General features: G+C 38.8%; 1 protein-coding gene across 2 annotated transcripts in view; it reads left to right on the top strand.

Annotated features, from left to right (window-relative positions):
- The first annotated feature begins 1,159 nt into the window (after positions 1 to 1,159).
- The window catches only part of SYNPO2 (synaptopodin 2), a 168,138-nt gene continuing 150,611 nt past the window's right edge, over positions 1,160 to 18,686 (top strand). Inside the window, exon 1 of one of the 2 annotated variants that reach the window (XM_001503239.5) lies at positions 1,160 to 1,432. In XM_001503239.5, the coding sequence (XP_001503289.1) occupies positions 1,328 to 1,432 (105 nt within the window). In that variant the 5' untranslated portion in view covers positions 1,160 to 1,327. The remainder of the gene's footprint in view (positions 1,433 to 18,686) is intronic. The other variant, XM_070259701.1, reaches the window with a different exon arrangement.

Genomic DNA, 18,686 nt, shown 5'->3' with positions numbered 1-18,686 from the left:
CTAACTTTCCCAGCCTCTTCTTTATTTGGTCTGTTCTTTTTTTTTTTTTTTTGCTGAGGAAGATTCGCCCTGTGCTAACAGCTATGCTAATCTTCCTCTATTTTTTAGTATGTTGGCTGCCAGCAGAGCATGGTCACTAACAGAGCAGTGTAGGTCCAAGCCCAGCAACTGAACCTGGGCCACGGAAGCAGAACACACTGAACATAACCACAGGGCCACTGGGGCTGGCTCTATTTAGTCTTTTTTTATGTGGATGAATGTTATGGAAAATAAAAGTATTACGGGAAAATAAAAGTGTTCCATTTGTGCAATTTTTTATAGATTATATTCAAATTTAAAACATTAAAATATTTTGGACTGCATATAAAATCAACTTTTATACTGGACCACCCAGACTTAGAACACACCATGAGAGACTATAAAAATAAGAAAATTGTAAGTGGCATTATATGCAGTTGGGTGATTATTCAGGTTTAAGAAGTTTCCTTCCTACTGAGGAAGGAAGAAAATGAAACACGTTTAACCCAAACCATGCGATAGACGTAGTAATAAGAACGTAGGTTCCAGAGGGAAATTCTCTGTCTCTCTCTCCCTTTCTCTCTTTTCTCCCTTCTTCCCTCTCCTCCCCCCTTCCTCTAAATATATATATTATAGTTCAGAAAAGTACTTCTTAGAGCAGGACGTTTTTAAAAACATAAATGTTTTGCTTTCTTTTATTTCCTCTTATGGGATTAGTTCTGCAGGCTGCAGACAGTAAACGCTTAGAAAAATAATAATTTAGCCCACTTTAACTCCCTTTTGTCTGTTTCAATCATCGGTGTTCTAATTCTCAAAACATTTATTTGAGAGAATCTAATCCTCTAGTAGTTGAGTTCTCAGAGCTCATATTTTAGGATGTCACTCTGGCCTGGAGATTAAAACCTTCACGCGTCCTCTGCTATTTATAGAATTATTGAAGGAAAGTTTTTCAATCACGCTTGCTTTCTTTTAAACGCTGGTATTTAATCAGTTCGTGCTAGAGAATGTTGGCTCTCCCTGCCCCTCCATCTTGCCCCAGATGGGGACATTCTCCTATGCGTGGGCTCTTTCCTTTCCCTGGAGGTGGGCTGAGCAAAGGAGCGTGACGCAAGAGTAGGCTGTGTCCTGGATGCTAGCGAGCGCCTCTGCCTCCCTGTCAATGTTCCCAGTAGCGGCGCAAAGTCGCAGCGGCGGCGGCTGCGAAGGAGGCTCCGCGCGCCCCAGTCCTGCCTCCGTGGCTCGACCTCAGCCGCACCCAGGCTTCGTCTGTCTTTTCAGGCTCTTCATGCTACCCAGCTAAAAGGAGAAAATGGGCACGGGGGATTTTATCTGCATTTCCATGACCGGAGGGGCACCCTGGGGGTTCAGATTGCAAGGTGGCAAGGAGCAGAAGGAGCCCTTACGCGTTGCTAAGGTAGGACCACCAAAGAGATGTTCTTGCCGCTCTGTGCCTGGTGGCAAGGAGTGAAAGGAACCTGTTGATGGTTTTCTCAAGTTCTGATTCAGAAGTCTACATATTAGTTTGATTTCTTTGCTGATGTTGAATTTTTCGAGGATGTGCGTTTGTTTGTTTGTTTTCAAAGAAACTTTGGAGAGTGACATATAGTAGATATGTAATTAACCAGCAATTGATAGGAAAAAAAAGTGCCATATTTATCAGCTGAAGAAAAGCCTGGTTTAATGAACCTCTCCAACATTTGGGAACTTGGGAGTGTTTCAGCTAGGCAATATTAGAATATACGGTTGAGTTATTGTTTCTTGTCACTTTATTTGGCTCCGGTGGAGAAGAAATGCTCAGCAAAACCAATTGGCTTGGCTATTTGATGGGCTCTTATAAAGTGCTGGTAGATGTGTATTAGGCAGCATTCATGAAAAGGCCAATCTGGGGCAATAATTTTCAAAACAGGATGAAGATGTCATAAAATCTGTTAGAAAGAATACTCTTTTAAGGATTTGACACATAAATGCAAAAATCCATGTACTCTCTTCCAGCATGTAATTCATTTGGTTAAATGCTCAAAATAAAATTCAGAGACTGGAAATATACTGTAAGGAACTTAGAGGTAACTTTGAAATGCATCTCATAACGACTTAAAATGTTTTGATGTTTTTGTTTCCATTAGATTGCTTGTTTCTTAGCTCAGTATACTACCAGTTTGCTCAAGGGAATTGGGTACGGTCTAATTGAGGTTCATTTAAAATAAATTTTAATATGTCAGAAAATAAGCAGAATTTTACCTGATTTTAGTGTTAAATTGTGGTATTAAGTGAAAGAACATGTTCGATTCATTTTCTATTTTCATTAAAAATGGATCTAGATCTTTATGAAACATATGTGCCATTGGCCTTTGTAGTTATTCTTTCCTTTTGGATTTTTTTTTTAACGTTCACTGTAAAGAAAGGAGCTTCTTTGAAATTTTCTGCTCCCAGGCATCCATCAGAAAATCCTTTCATAATGCGATGGTGGAATCCTGCCACCTAGTGAAAAGTTCAAGCATCAAGAATGGAGCATAAAACAGGAGGTGAAAAGCAGAAGTTTTAGAACTGGAAAGTTTCTCAGAGATCTCCAGGTCAACCTACTAATTTTAGATGAGGAAAGAGCCCAGGGGAAAGAGCCCAGAGAGGTTAAGTGACTTTTGCCTCAGGTCTTCGGCTTGGAATTGGCAGTGACAAAGGATACGGAAAGATGGCTCACTGTGTTTCTTTAGGAGTCAATGGCAGGTGACATCAGACAAAATATTAACGCCTAATTCAGAATATGTAGAATTCATGAGATCGAAGTGCATTTGTTCTGGGTGTAGAATAGGAGTTGACTGGCTCCAGTTCCTGAGATTGGGTTCTAATTCCAGCTCTGATCTAACTTGCAGCCAGGCCTGAGACAAATCTCTAGCCCTTCCTGACTCATTGGTTGTGTGTGTGTGTGTGTCTGTGTGTGTGTGTGTGTGTGTGTGTGTGTATAGAGGGAGAGAGAGATAAAAATTTTGAGTGGAGTGGGAAAGGAGAGAAGTAAGGAGGAAATTGGACTTCACCATCAGTGAGGTTCTATGATACTTCAGGATCCAACAGTCCTAAGAGTATTCAGTTTTAGAAGCACTTGCCTACCAGTTAAAATGTGAGGACAGAAATGACTAGAAGCTGTAATTCCCTGGTGGCTGTTTCGTAACCAGACCTTAAGAATAGAGTGGGTAGTGGGTTTCTCTTGAGTTCCCCGTGTGCTTATTTCAAAGTGGAACCACCGTGTAGCGATTTTTTTGAAGAATTGAAGAAAATTGCTAGTGAAAGGTGCTTTGGAGGCATTTCTCTGCTGATGGCATCCCTCTTACCAGGATTCAGAGAGGCTGTTAGGCTGTGTGAGGGTCAAAAAATTCAGTCTTGCTCTCCTCCCAAGTCATCTTTCATAAAATACCCAGGCGATATATTTGTGGTTTTCAAAAGATCATTATTAAAGCATCTGGATCTTTGCCATTACTCTCGTGTGTGTGTGTGTGTGTGTGAGTGAGAGAGAGAGAGAGAAACAGAGACAGAGAGGGACAGAGACAGAGAGAGAGAGAGAGGGGGACAGAAACAGACACGACACGATGGTCTGCAGTCTAGTTTTTGTCCATATGTAAAAAGTTGACTAGTGAGCCTTCTAAAGAACATATAATTTCTAAATTACTATGGCAATGCTCACTTTTGTTGGTCTATTTTTTCCCTTAATTCAAAGTTATTATATTTAATGTCTTATGCCAGCATTATTTGTTCTAGAAAACCCTCAGAGCAGAGTGCTTGTCACTTTCTGCATTATCAAGGCCATGGACTCACTGGGATCACTGTGTTTCATTTAAAACATTAGGTCAACTTGATGCTAGCATTAGCCTCTCATTGACATCAAAGTGAAGTCAGTGTTGCTCAGCAAAGACCTTCTCCTCTTCCAAGAACTAGTAATACTTATTAGGCCAACTTATCTTCAGGTGGGAGGATGGGTGGGGGGGAGAGGCAGAAACGCTGGGAAGAGGATGGTTGCTGGCAAACAAAATGCTCACAGTTTTGAAGAACATGTGAAGGAATAATTTGGAAATTGAAGCAAATATATATTTCCAAAGAAAGGAAAATTACAGACGGTGCTTGAATCATGGCTCTTAAAATGGGAATGCTACCAAGAAATTCTATAGATAACAAATTTTTGCCTTGTTGTCAATATCTAGTGTTTACATTTTCCATAATTCTATACAGAATGAAAATCTAGCAAGCTGAAATAGCAAAGGAAAACCTAGTCTAATGTGATTAAGAATGATCAGAAATTCAATAGCTTTATAATTCCCAATAAACGTCCCTCTTGTGTCATGTTTCGTCACTTCTGAGAGATGTTCAAAGGTTTTTAGTATTCGGCTGGTTGGCCGAACTGTAGGCAAATCCCAGCTTTTAAAGATCACTATCAGAAATTTTAACAATCAAAACTCTTCACTGACGTTGAAGCTCAAGGCCACAAAATTCTGTTTTGTTTTCAAGGATAAATTGAATTTTTAAAAGGCCCAAATAATCAGTAACATTAGCCTGGTTTTTAGATGTTTATATATCTTTCCATTTGTGTTCTAAATACATGTGATGGGAAGCAAACATTTCTAAACCAGAGTCATAAGACAATACTCTGCAAAGCGTGTCTCTGAGGGATCCTCCACAGAAACAAACTTACAACATAAAACCCCCTTTGTGTGTGTGCAGATGTCCTTATGAAAGTATGTTAGCACTTTTACTTTACAAAACTCTCTTTTTTGGAACATGTGCTTACATGGCTATGCGTCTGGACATGCTCTTGGCAAATGAGTTTGGAAAATCTTCCTATAAAGAAGTGGGGAGAAATTTTTGTTTTACAAACAAAACGTATGAACAATTCAGAAATAGCTCACACTTTGAAAATAATGAACAAAACCTGTTTAGATATTTAGGTAAAACATGTTTATCCTTTACATGTTTTAATGTATAGAAATGTAAGCTTCCTTCAAAAGTTATAGACCACTATGGGACTTATTCTCCGATTGAATTTTAATTCAGAGTTTCAAATAGCTTTAACAAAGTTGAGGTGACAGATTACAGTCATCCATTTTATGAGGCAGAAGTGGATTTAATGCTTCTCATCTATTACTGTATATCCTCTTTTTAAACGATTGAATACAAATGTATTTAGGCAAAGCACATTCAAATAACATAATTCTTATCCTTTAGTGCTATCAGTGAGGTTTCTAAAATGTGTTAAATAAAATAATTCCAGAAACATAGCTATTTCTAAAGAGAAAAAAAGAGAGATTTTAATGTATTTGAATGTGTATACTTCAAGATAAAGCTCCTTATTACGTAAGGAAAGCTGGTAAGATCTTTATTAGAAAACATGACTGATCACTTCATTTTTTATTGACTTTTTGAGCATTTCTAGAAATTCTAAAAACAGCTATACTTATAGAATTCAGTGCACACTAGCTAAATCTATTAAGCAGGTGTTTTATAACATCTTTATTTTGGAATTACATGATTTAAGACAGATCACTGTGTGTTGAAAGACGAGATAAAATAATGACTATGCATGAACTTTGCCATTATCTGGACATAGCCCATGTGTAGCTTGCATTTATCAGGTCCTTGTTATATACCAGGAAACGTTCCAAGAGTTTTTCAGGTATTATCTCCTCAAATGATCTCCCAAACTGAAGAAGCAATATGAAAAATATCCTCATTTTAAAGATAGGGAAATTGCGGCATGGAGAGGCTAAGTTACTCGCCAAAGGTTAAGCTATGAAGAATGATGGGTTTTGATTGCAGGTCTGCTTCTCCTTCTGCATTGGCAGAAACAGGTGCTGAGAGGATAAAGGTAGGTTAAGGTGGTCCCCAAAAGGGAGTTTATAAAAAAGAAATACCATGGTGTTCATCCAACTCTAATTTAGTTGTTCAGGGGAGCCCCCAGGCATCAAGATTTGTAAACACTCCAAAGGTAATTCTGATGTGTGGTCAAGATTCAGAACCACTGCTGTGGAAAGTTGAGGCCAGATCTGTCTTCATAGGGCATACTGAAGGTGGCGCATATGTCCTTCTAGCACGTCCCCATTGCCCCTTTCCCAATGATATAAGACGAGGACCAGAGAGAGGCAAGAATTGTCCGAGTCCTTGGCATTGTGAGCAGGTCATAATTAGTGGTGGGAGGAGTTTCCTTTTCTGAAGCCAAGATGGGTGGGCTTGGGGGAACAGAGGAGGTGCTGGGAACCTCAAAAATGATCACTGTATAGATTGGAGCCTCCTGCAAGAGAGGAGCCTGGGAATTTATTCCTTGATAGTATGTCTTTGTCAGTGGAGTTTCTGACTTGCTTGGTACCTATGTGGATGCTGGGATGGTGATAGGGAGAGATGGGTGAGGGGAATAAAACTTGAGAAAGTTGCAGGGGGGGAGAGAGCAAAAGAGAGGCAGAGACAGAGAGAGTGAGAGACAATGAATAGGAACTTGTCCATTTGGTAAGGCAAGGATTTTTGCATTTCCCATGGATGAATGACTGTCACAGAAAAAGTGGCAGAATTTCAGCCATCTTGCTGGGCCTTCCCAGAAAGGCCAAGCTCTTAGCCAGGGGCTGGCAGGAACAAGCTGGCATCTTGAGGAACTACTGGGGACTTGGAAGGGATATAGAAGAGGTAGGCTGGAGCCCTATTTCCTGTGCTGGGGAACTGTGCAATGGCAAAGCCCTCCAGGGCTCCTAGAAGAAACCACACAAGTGCTCCAGCAAATGCTGGACACTAGCCACAGAGAGGACAGTGGTGGCTGCTCAACGTTAACCAGAGAAGCACAACAACCAGCCAAGAGAGAAATGCCACCTCATTTGGCTATGAGTAAATACATCTACCTTCCCCCTCTTTCTCCGTGTTCCTCCCTGCTTTCAACCTGGGAGGAGCTCAAGGGAGGTGGGTAAAGAGCAGACAACACCCTCCTCCCTATGTCAAGTCCTGGAGCCCCCAGCCTGGCCATGGTGCTTAGGAGAGAGCTTGGAGTCAGACATAAGATTGAAGCTGTTATCGGACTAGACTGTTTTAATAACAAAAAGCTGCCAGCATTGCACGTGGGATCTGACCAAAGTATTATTAAAGCAGGGATTTGGCTTTATCATAGTTGAAATAGATACGGAAGACATAAAACAGTTTCCTGTTTATAACTGAATGAGTGAACAAGCCTCAAAAACATCAGTTCCATCACACAGGTTCATATTATCGATCACGTATCATTTCAGATTGGCCCTGAAAACACATCACCAACTCCTACGGCTTCCATGTTGAAGCTATTTTTGTGTAGAATGAATGCAAATCTGGCTTTAGGCTTAATAAGAAATGTAAAGAACTCCTTTTTCCTTTTCTTCTCCTTTTGTCCAATGTGAATCAGTACTTTCATAACCCAGGATGCTTTTCACTGTTAGGCAGATACATACTTTCAGTGAGTCTAAAAATGTTTTTTGAATATTAAGGTCAGAATCTAGAACTCTCAAGTTAGAAGGAAGTACTCTCAACTTTTATTGGATATTAAACTAAGGTGATTGTTGTTTTTAAACAAAGTCATATTGCAAATTCCCAAAGTCAGGATGTAATATCATTGTGACATAAACGTTATACCTAACTGGATAATATTTGCATATTTTTCATGGTAATGGTTTTAAAAGACAGGATAACCTCCAAAATAATTTATCTCCCTCTATTGGTTAATAAGTGTTCAAGAATATAAGCTTATTTATGTATTTAGTGAAGAATACTTCAATGTGTCTATCTTACAACCGTCCAAGTGTGTTAACATATGTTATCTCATTTGATACTAGTTGAATAGACAAAGTTTATTACTCTGTTTATACGGAAAAAAACTGATCCTCCCAAACATAAACTATTTGCCAAAAAAAAAAAAGTTATGTAAAGCAGTTCAAAGTCAAATGTAGTTGTTTCCCTCTGGTAGTGGCATCGTGCCATTTCTTGCATCAGCCTGACTATCATTTAATAATGCTGAAAATTACAGTGACTTCAGTACAGAATTCTACCAAGCAGAATGTCAGCAGTCTAAGATTTAATCCCTTAAAAACACCTGTAATGATTTCTTCTTTTAATGGGACTAAAGAAAAGGATCGCAGGAAACGCATTTCCAAACAATGTGCAATGAGAGACAAGACTGGAAAGGGAGCCAGTTTACTTGTAAATAAACATGAAAAGTAGATAGCCTCCAAGATGTTTCTTGAGTCTATTCTAGCAGAATCATGATGACACCAGATGCCATGAGGTTTTGTTACAAGGAGGTGGAGAATTCCTGCATCAGCTTCATTAAACAATCCTACAGAGTAAACAACTTCATGAGGTTAAAGCTCATCTGAGAAACAAAATAATGTTTGCTCTTTGGGGGCTGTTTCATTGTTTGACCACCTCGGTGAGAATTTATGGATGGTGTTGAATTACTTTAGGCACTTTATTTTTCTGAATTATTTGCCATTCTTTTCTTATTATTAACAAGAGATGTCCAGATTCTTAACAAACGGTATCGTCACGGTCAGATCCTTGGCCTGTGGCAGGTCATTGGTGATGTAGATGGAGTTTGGTGTTATGATGGGCTGGATATGGTTTTCCTATACTGGCATATAAATCTGGTGTGTTTCAGATAAATGTACTGAAACGTGGTGGAGTTACCACTTGAAATGTTGTAAATGAAAGATCATGTCACTTGATTATGTAATAAATAGTTTTCCTCTCGGTGGGTCTTTGGTTTTTATATCCTCCTTGCCCATGACTAGCTTTTCCACGTTTATTTGGAAGCAGGGTGGGTACTGGGCTGATAAAACAATGTAGTGGATGGATTTTTCTGAGCAGAACTATGGGCTCATGTTCTGTCTCATTCTGCCTAGGCAAGACCTCTCTTCCTTCCTCACTTTACCAAACTTGACCTGGCTTGAATTTCACCTTTTAGGGCACAGATTATTTTTTCTCTAAGAAATCTGTAATAACGGTTGATGGTGTCATTTCCCCCCAAACATTTAATGCCTTTAACACCTTCTGGACATAATTTTATTTAAGAAACTCGTATATATAATGTTTGCTGGGTGCCAGGCCCTTCTTTAATCGCCATTTAACTATAATGAGAGAACCCTTTGAGGTTACCTCCATTTAGGATCCCCATTACAGAGGCACAAAGAGGTTAGGTGACTTCCTAGGTCACACAGGTGGTTAAAGCCAGACCTGGGTTCACCTGTAGAGAGTTTGGCTCCAGGGTTTGTCTTCTAAGCTCCTACACATGACACTCTTGGGTCTAGTGTAGCTTGAACAGCCAGTTAAGAGGGAAAGGAGGATCTAAACAGACCATGATGGAGAGATTTTTGTGGTTCCGTCAAACAAACCTACTCTTCCTGTTCTGACATTGTGTATTTTCACTAATTTAAATTAGTGTCAAATCATTTTATTTGAAACTTTTATTTCCTGAACAAATAATTTAGGAAGTGAAATAGACTAGAAAGTTTCATAATTCGGTCTTCTGAAGGAAAGCTTTTCTTTGATTTTCTTCTTATCAGATTTCCCGTGTCTTCTTAGAAACTATGACATGCTACTTTATTTTTGAAGCCAAAATTTCAAGCAGTAGGACCATTTTTGAGAAGTTTATCACGCAGGGTGTGTAAAGGGGTGTAACCAACACATGGAGGTGGTAACTGAGTCCTGACCTTCTGCCTCCTCCATAGCTCTTCCTCCCTTCGTGTGGGGTCCCTACTCCCCGTCCTGCATCTCGGGCCCTCGTTTGTCTCCTAGATAACTACCAGCAGCCTTTGACAGTCTCCCTGCTTCGGTTTCACGTTCCTCAGCTTCACGCTACAGAGAGATTTTTCTAAATCACCTGTTCAATCACTGCTTAAAATACCTCAAAATCTCCCCATCGTGGTCATTCAAAATAACCACAACATTTAAAACTCTTAGGAAGTACAGACCATTAAGCACTTTATGAATTATTTCATTCACAATAGCCTTATTACCCTTTTTTTTTTTTTACAGAAGAGGAAACTGAGACTTGGAGAATTTAAGTAAATGACTTAAGGTCACACCACTTTGATGCCAAAGCCCCCTGCACTGTGGCTTGTTCCCACGCTCACGACCCCTCTGTGGTACCCATAGTTCTCCCAGATCTGGTCCCTGTCGCACTGTCCAGCCCCAACGCCTGCCACTCCCCAAAATATGCACTTAGCCATTGGAAAATACTACAGTTCTCTCAAAACACCTTGCCTTTCTTGCTGCGGAGACTTCATCCCTGCTGTGTCCTGGCTGGAATGCTCGTCCACCCCTTTCCCCGGCACCTGCTCTCTATGCTCGTGGAAATTTCACTCACTCCAGAAGACTCTACTCAAAGTCAGTTCTCTGGGAGGTTTGACTCAATTTTCCAGTCAGAGGTAAACAGTTTCTCTCCTTTGTTCCCATTGTCACACACATCTTTCACCTCACCTACCATATACTTTGCTGCATATGGAATTTGGCTATGGCCTATGGCTGCAATTTTTCCTCCATTAGACCAATGGTGTCCAAAATGTTTTGATTGTGCCTCCTTAGGTAAAACTATTTTGAGCATATTCCATTTATATATCATATATATGTTTATATGATTTATATATATAGGATGTATAAATGGGATATATATACATGCATATGTAATGCTGTGCTATTATTTTATGTATAGTACACAGCATATCAAAAATAAAATTTAAAAGAACAAGATAAAGATGAAATAAGCAATATTTTTAAAAGTAATTTTTATTTTACTTTAACAGCACACAAAAAGTCTATTTACTCTCACTGAGCAGAGTTCTTCTTAGTGAGAACAATATGATTGACAGACTTTATGATTTTTAAATCTTGGTGTGACCCCATGTGGTACAATGATTCAGAGGTCCAGTGAAATTTTAATTTATCTTGACACTTGAATCTAAAGACTGTCATGGCTGAAAAAGGTAATCTCTTAACAGGTAGATCCACACTGAAGAAAAGAATCGCTAGCTGAAAATCATTTTTCCTTCTCATTAACTGATAATGCAAATGTTTTTGTTGTAATTTGATGGGGAGATTTCCATCTTCCCTAATGTCCGTCCGTTCTCACAAACTAATTGGAATGGGCTACATTTTATATTTTAGTGTTAAAATGTCACTGATACTTTTTATTTGAAACATGAAAACCAGTTAGAAATTCTTTTTTCCAATTAAGTGTGCAGATTTGACATTTTAAAGAATAACACACTTACTTTTCATCCTGAAAAATCACATGATAGAAACATTTTCCACAACTCCAAAATCTTCTCTCTGTTTCATCCATTTCTTTTCTTTTTTTTTTTTTTAAGTTGCTTTCCAACCAATTAATTGTTAGGAGTCACATTGTGTTTATTCTTCCAAAATATCTACCAAGTAACTGACAACCAAGAACCACTTATCATTCCGGAAAAGGTCAACAAATCTGGAACATTCATTTCTCCATTAAAACTGTGAAACATCCTTGAGGTCTACAGCTCTTTTAAGGATTTGCAAGAGATACTGTCGAACCTCACAAATCTCTATGTGATACAAAAGCTTTTCCCTATGTCATTGCAACGTGTTTTAAAGGTTCTAGTATATTTTAAATGTGAGTTTTTATAAAATGAACCATATTGATAACATCTGGCAGCACTTTTTACTTCCATCTTCAGTTTATTTTGCTGTATGAACTTGCCTGCAGTTAATCCACTGAATGAATTTTATGTGAGGCACCTTCATCTCCTGGCTCTAGAATCTTTCCTTTGTTAATCCCTGTTCAAGCAGCTGCTTGATCAGTGGTTTTGTTTTCATTTTCCCCATAAAACATTGATTATTTTAAAGAATTCCTTTACTCTTGCGAACTTATCCCCAGCATCCTTCTTTATAAGCTCTCTAAAAGAATAGTTCTTCGTCTATTTCAATATTGAAATTGCATCTAGAAAGTACTGCAGGCTGAAACATACCGGGAACACATGTTCTTTCATCTGACTTTACAGCAAACCTCCTCCAGCATGTAGTTTGTTTTAATATTATTTCTACCATTTTCCTGATTCCTTTTCTTTCTTTCTTTCTTTTTTTTTTTCCTGCTTTATCTCCCCAAATCCCCCTGGTACATAGTTGTATATCTTAGTTGCAGGTCGTTCTAGTTGTGGCATGTGGGACGCTGCCTCAACGTGGCCTGAGGACCGGTACCATGTCCGTGCCCAGGATCCGAACTGGCAAAACCCTGGGCCGCCGCAGCACAGCATGCAAACTTAAACACTTGGCCACGGGGCCAGCCCCTCTTTTTTCTTTGCATCTCCAACAATATTTGCTGATAATAAATACATCTTGTTTTGTTGCCATATTACATTATTTTAGCCATTTTTAATTGCATCCATGAAGAGCTTTCTAAACATTATTGTTTGGTTTAAATTCTGTAAAGTTTTAAGTTGAGTATTGCCTGACTTCAATCGTTGTTGAAAAAACAAATCTAGAAGTTTTTCATGTTCTGGATGCTTATTAAATATCTTCTTAGTCCTGACTACTTCACAGCAACACTGCCTAGTCTCAGACAGCACAATAAGGCAAAGTCCCTCTCTAACAAGAGTGGATATAAATCCATTCTCCAAACAGTCTTCATGGTAATTTTGAATATTTTACTTACCTGTCTCATATGATTAGACAGTAATTGTTTTTAATCTCACAACATAGCTGATGAAGAGTTTCGGTAGGAATATAAAGAAGGATCAATTTGCTGTATTCTTGTTCTCTTGTGCTTGAAATGTAAATGTTATCTTTAATTAATAGCTTCCTTTCAGGAGTACTTTAAAACTTGTGTTATTTTGTGAGGTTGAAACTAGATAATAAAATGGAAATTCACTTGAGCACCATAAAACATAATATATTGCAATATGCTGAAAGGGAATGAACACACAAGGAAGCCTCTTCCCCCTCCGCCATGTTGGGAGGTCCATTTTTGGTGGGGTCACCTCAAGTCCTGTATGACATTCATAACTGTCTGGACCAGACTGGACCAGGGCACCAGTGTCAGCCCATATATTAAAGTAGATTAAACATTAGTTAGTGCTCATTTCCTTCTCGTTTTTTAGATGAAAATAAATGTCCATAGGAGTTCCAGTTGGGTTGGCAGGTATGTGGGGGAAGCCCTGTGGATTCAGGGCACTACAAGTACAAGAGCCCTGGGACAGAAGCCTGCTTGGCACGTTCAAGGAACCATAAAGACGCCAGTGTAGCTGGCACGTATTTCCATGAGAAATTGCCATAAGAAGCCCAGTCTTTCTTTCATAGTGATAAAAATGAAAAACTCTCCCTCCTGGGAACCCTGAGCATGTGGTTATTTTCCCATCGCTAAATGAGTAACATACTGGTCCTGAGAGAACAACTTTGAGCTCCTGTCTTCGTATTTCTTCTTCATCCACTTCTGCTTTTCATAATGTGGCAGCCTACTGACCGTCTTTAGAACACTTTATTTGAATGAATAATTACCACCACCTCTTATGTTGTAGAAGTTTGGTTAAAAATTTTATTAAATAATCTTTCCTCTTCCTCTGAAATTGATTCTCCCAGTGAGAGAAGAAGAATTTAAGGAGTGTCAAGGAGAATTTGATACATAGATCCTGTTTATTTTGACCTCGATGTCAGACCCAGAGCAAAGAAGAGTTTTATTATATTTTCTAGTGAGTCTTAATTTCATTACTCCTTCAAAAAAGAGATGATCTTATTTAGATATTGTTTGGAAGCTAACCCACTGAATGGACAAAAGCATTTTAACGCTGGTTGCCACTCACTGTGTAGCTTTAAACACAGTTTTCTGAGTCTCAGTTTCCTCATCTGTAAAATGGGGTACTATGTAATGGAAATGCTGTTTTCGTAGATAAAAAATGTCACTAGTTTTACAGGAGAGGAATCTGAGAGCCAGGGAATCAATAAATAATATATCTTGTGATACTTTTTGAGGATTATATATTAAGATAATACCTGACACATAGTAATCATGCAGTAAAGGAGTCATCATCATTATTATTCTAGTTAAGAGCACAAACGCCAAATAAATAATTTGTGATGGTTCTTTCACCCAGTGCAAATTTTTATTTTTGATAAAATGCAATGTTTCACAAAATGTTTGCAGTATCAATTACTAATCAATTTCTTTGTTATGCAATTTAATCAGTTTGAGGCAATGGATCCTAATGTTATATATTTTACCAGGCCAAATAAAAGGATCGTCCCATTTTAAAATAGTACACATTTTTAAAAGGAAAATCCCTAGAACCATGAAGAATTATTTGCATATAATTATGTTGTGCTCTATTTAGAGTGAGTCGACTCTGACTCTTTCAATCATATTAGTCTCTGTGACTCAGTTTCCTCATTTGTAAAATGGGCATAGTATCAGCACCTATCACCAAAGATTCTGTTCAGGGTTACAAATTACTTGTGTAAATTACTTAATACACAGGAAACATTCAGGGGTTTTTAAAAATTACTATCACCCTTGTGGTTATTCTAATTTTATTTAACCAACTTTTATGAAATGGAAGGAATATCTGCTGTCCGCCATGCAAGGCCTTTTGAGATCTGGCTCCCAATGTCGCTGGAAGGGCTCCTGCAGTCCTCGGGGTCCCTCCCTGTGAGATGGCATTTAATGGTTTCAGAACATGGCCTTACGCTCACCCAGTAAGCCATCACGCTTTCATTGGAAACAGCATATGGAAATCATCACGAAGACAAGGAATCATTTCCAGTGCTTTGAAAATATAAAAGAAAATAAATTGTCCCTGGTAAGTAAATATAGGACACTGATCTCTGAATAGTCAGGAGAACTCTGCGCCAGGGCCTCGGCAAAGGCTAATAATGAGCATTTCTTTCCCTCCCCGACCTCCCCCTACCCCTACACTCTTGTCTTCTAAATTAGAACTTATTACTATATAAGGCTGCTTTTTCTAAGTAAATGATAATACGTTGAACTCTTGGTGTTTTTAGCTTTTCAAACAATGGTGAGTTATTTTCATCAGTCAAGATCAAGCTAAAATGAAAAACAAAATTTGGAAAAGGCTTAGGCCTCGAGAGTCAGAGACTACCATAGAAGTCAGAAGTCACCTTTATTTTTGTTTCTTTCACGAGAAACATAACATTTTCCGTTGGCTGGGGCTCAGCATGACTGATATTAGACTGAATTGGGTAAATATTATATTACAGTTATTGGCTGTTGCAGGGAGTCAGAACGCAGTGATCCATTTTCAGGTCTCCAATCTTTTGGCTGCCTGCCTGCCAGATGGGGAAATGTTGATGAGAACAGTTTCATCCTGAGGCAGAGCTGCAATCAGGAGAGGAAGCTCATCTCTCTCTGCTTCCTTTGTGCCCAAATGACCATGTAGCTTCCTGTGGAGTGAGGGACTGTGGGTTCCCTCAGCTGCAGGCCAAGAGTCGTCACAAATTCGACTAAGGATCCCATTATGATGTTAATTCCATTCTGTTCCTGATTACCTTCAATGGCTCTGGCCCTCTGCTTCTCTTTGTTGTTTGAGAAGGAAAATTCCTTCTTTTCTGTCTTCACTGCCGCCTATTCTCTTAGTTCTCATTCTTTCTTTATCCAGTTCTTTATAGGCCTCTCTTTTCCACCATAGCTTCCTGAGCAAATCAAGACATCAAATCTGACGTTGCCTTACCTGCAGAAGAAAGAGGAGTGATACTGTGTGTATGTATGTGTGTGTGTGTGAGAGAGAGAGAGAGACAGAGAGAGAGACAGAGAGAGAGACAGAGAGAGAGGGAGAGAGAGAACAAACATAAGTTCTGCATAAGTCCCCCTCTCTTAGTTGCTTTTCATGGAGAGGTAACGGAATCCTGGATCTTCTGATTCAGGGGTGAGATGAACTAGTACAGAGTTATTTTGCCCCTGGAAGTATTTTCCGTGAGTGTTTCAACAGTCCAGCACTTCACTCATAGAAATTCCTTTGTAAGGTTTTAGAGCCCTTTACCTCCTTTCCCTGTTTCTCTCTGAGCAGCTTGCTTCCTCCTGGACAGCTGTCTCAGTTTCTCCTAAACTGCCCTATACTTGCCCCCCGGCCTCTGTGACTTTGACCATGATCCTTTCTGAAGATGGAATGTTCCTCTCTTTGTTTCTCCCAGGCACATAGTAGGTGTACAATAAAGACTGTAGCACAGCAGGAGATAAGGACACTCCTCCTCTGGGTACTCACAACACCCCAAACGGGAGCTCTTACTCAGGCCCCAGCTTCCTGTGGCAAAGGAGGCTAAGGGTGACTTCAGACCATCGTGTGCCATCCTGTTATGCACGTAGACAAACATATTATTGTTATGACATAGAGACTTGTTTCCCTTTGCTATTTCTAGTTAAAAGATTTGCATTTTCCCATAGATAGTGTATTGTCCCCTTGCTCTTTGAAAGCAGGATCCTAGCTCTTGGCGTCTTCTGAAATAGTGCTCTTCAAGGCAGATGATAGACGTAGATGTCGCATACTGTGTATGTATAACTAGGTACTTAAGTCAGACTTATATACTTGTTGGAAAGTTCTTGAATAAATGAATGAATGAATGTACATCTCTTATTCTGTAGTGTGAGAATGGCAATTACTGAAAAGCCTGACTTTGCTGAAGGTTTATGTGATGCTTTTGTTAATAAGCGATTTATTTAGAGGGTAGTTAGAAGAATGATATATATGCTTCGTGTGTGTGGGTTCAGATTTTTATTTGATATTGTGTAGTAACAAGATGCAGTCTGAAAGGTTCAGTGCAAAGATTGATTGAACTGGGAATCCGGAGGTATGAATTCTAGGTATGGGTCTAACTTGACTTTACTCTGTGACCTTAATTACATCACTAAAACAACCTGGCTCTCAATTCCTCTATTTATAAGATGAAAGATTTAGAATACATGATTTTAAGTTTCTTTTTAGCTATATTCTATTTTAAATCAAGAAGGTAATAGGTGAAATAAAATGCCCACAAATGGTTATATTTTCTCTTAACTCTCAACATTTTTTTGCTTTTCTCTTAACTTGAAAAATAAAGCAGTATTTTCTGGAAAGAGCAATTCTTTTGGGCTTTTTTCTTTTTTTGGTGAGGAAGATTGGCCCTGAGCTAACATCTGTTGCCAATCTTCCTCCTTTTGCTTGAGGAAGACTGTCGCTGAGCTAACATCTGTGTCAATCTTCCTCTATTTTTTGTATGTGGGACGCCGCTACAGCATGGCTTGATGGGCAGTGTGTAGGTCTACGACCAGAATCCGAACCCATGAATGCCAGGCCCCCCAGGTGGAGTGCATGAATTTAACCACTATGCTGCCAGGCTGGCCCCTGGAAAAGGCAATTCTTTATACTGCATTTTATGGAAATTTTATTTGCACTTCTCCAAATCATATTTGCAGGATGTATTTGTTAAAAAAAAAAAACAAAAACTCTCAAAATAGTATCAATTTAACATGATTTTCATTAGATTTTTCTTTTTTAATGCTTAAAATTGTACTGTAGTGAATTGCTACTGATTCAGCATTTTGTATTGCTTCTTTTTTTTTTTGTAAATAATTTGGTCTTTCCCTTTCCTTATTATTTTTTTAAATAATAAGGTAGTTCTTTGGCATATGCAAATGTAATCAGTACGTTTTTAAAACTATAAGAATTCATGGAGTTAAAGACAGTTGATGTTTTTATAAATCTGACTTCTTTACTCAAACTATGGCCTCAAGATGGTTTACAGCTTTTAAGTTTTGTTGTCCTTAACCTAGTAGAAATCCCAGAATGAGAGTGGGTAGAGGCTGTCTCATAAAGTGAAACCACTCATTCTGACCTGGCTGTTCCCTGCTCTGCAGAATTGTGATTCTATAGAGACGAGAAGAGGGAACGTGTTTGATGTTTTTCATCTGTTCCGTTAACCCCTCTCCTCTGGGCAAAATGTGTCAGAGAAAAGGAGAGAATCCCCGGGAAACTTGGGCTTCATTACTTTGGTTCCACATCTCTGCAGTATTTTGTATCAAATCATGGATCTATCCCCCAAGTGGATTGTTTAAGGACCATATTGTTTTAAAAAATTAGAATAGCTAGAATTGGAAGTGGCTTTTATTTTTGGATTATAAAAAGGGACACATTGTCATTGTAAAAGAATTCAAACACTACAGAAGAGGATAAAAATAAAGGGAAAATCGTGCCGTCCTGAAATAACGCGTGTTTCCCGTTTTGGTGAACAACTTGTGTGAGCCCTTTCTCCGCACACACACCGACTTACAGTGACACTTACATTCAGTCCCACGTAGAGAGGATGGTACTAAGCGTGGTTCTTATTCAACAAAACAACACGAATATCCTCCCACGTTAGTGAATCCTGATTTACATCATAACTTGCGATGGCTGCGTGATATTGCATGGTGTGGATTGACCATTATTTACATAACCCATTCCCTACTGAACATTGTTATTTTTAGCTTTTCACCATTACAAATAGTGCTGAGATGAATATTTTTGTATATATAAAACATATTTACAAAAAATATATTTGTGCGCTTGTCTGACTTTTCTTATAGAATGAATCCCTGCAAATAGAATTGCTGGTCTGAGAGTATGCTATTATATATTTTTTGGTGGATATGAAGACTATCTGAATTAATTTGGGGCCAACTATTATGGAGAAAGAGA

Source organism: Equus caballus, chromosome 2, assembly GCF_041296265.1.
Source record: "Equus caballus isolate H_3958 breed thoroughbred chromosome 2, TB-T2T, whole genome shotgun sequence".
Classification (NCBI taxonomy): domain Eukaryota; kingdom Metazoa; phylum Chordata; class Mammalia; order Perissodactyla; family Equidae; genus Equus; species Equus caballus.
Note: the sequence above shows the minus strand (reverse complement) of the source record. Positions and strands in the feature narration are given on the sequence as shown.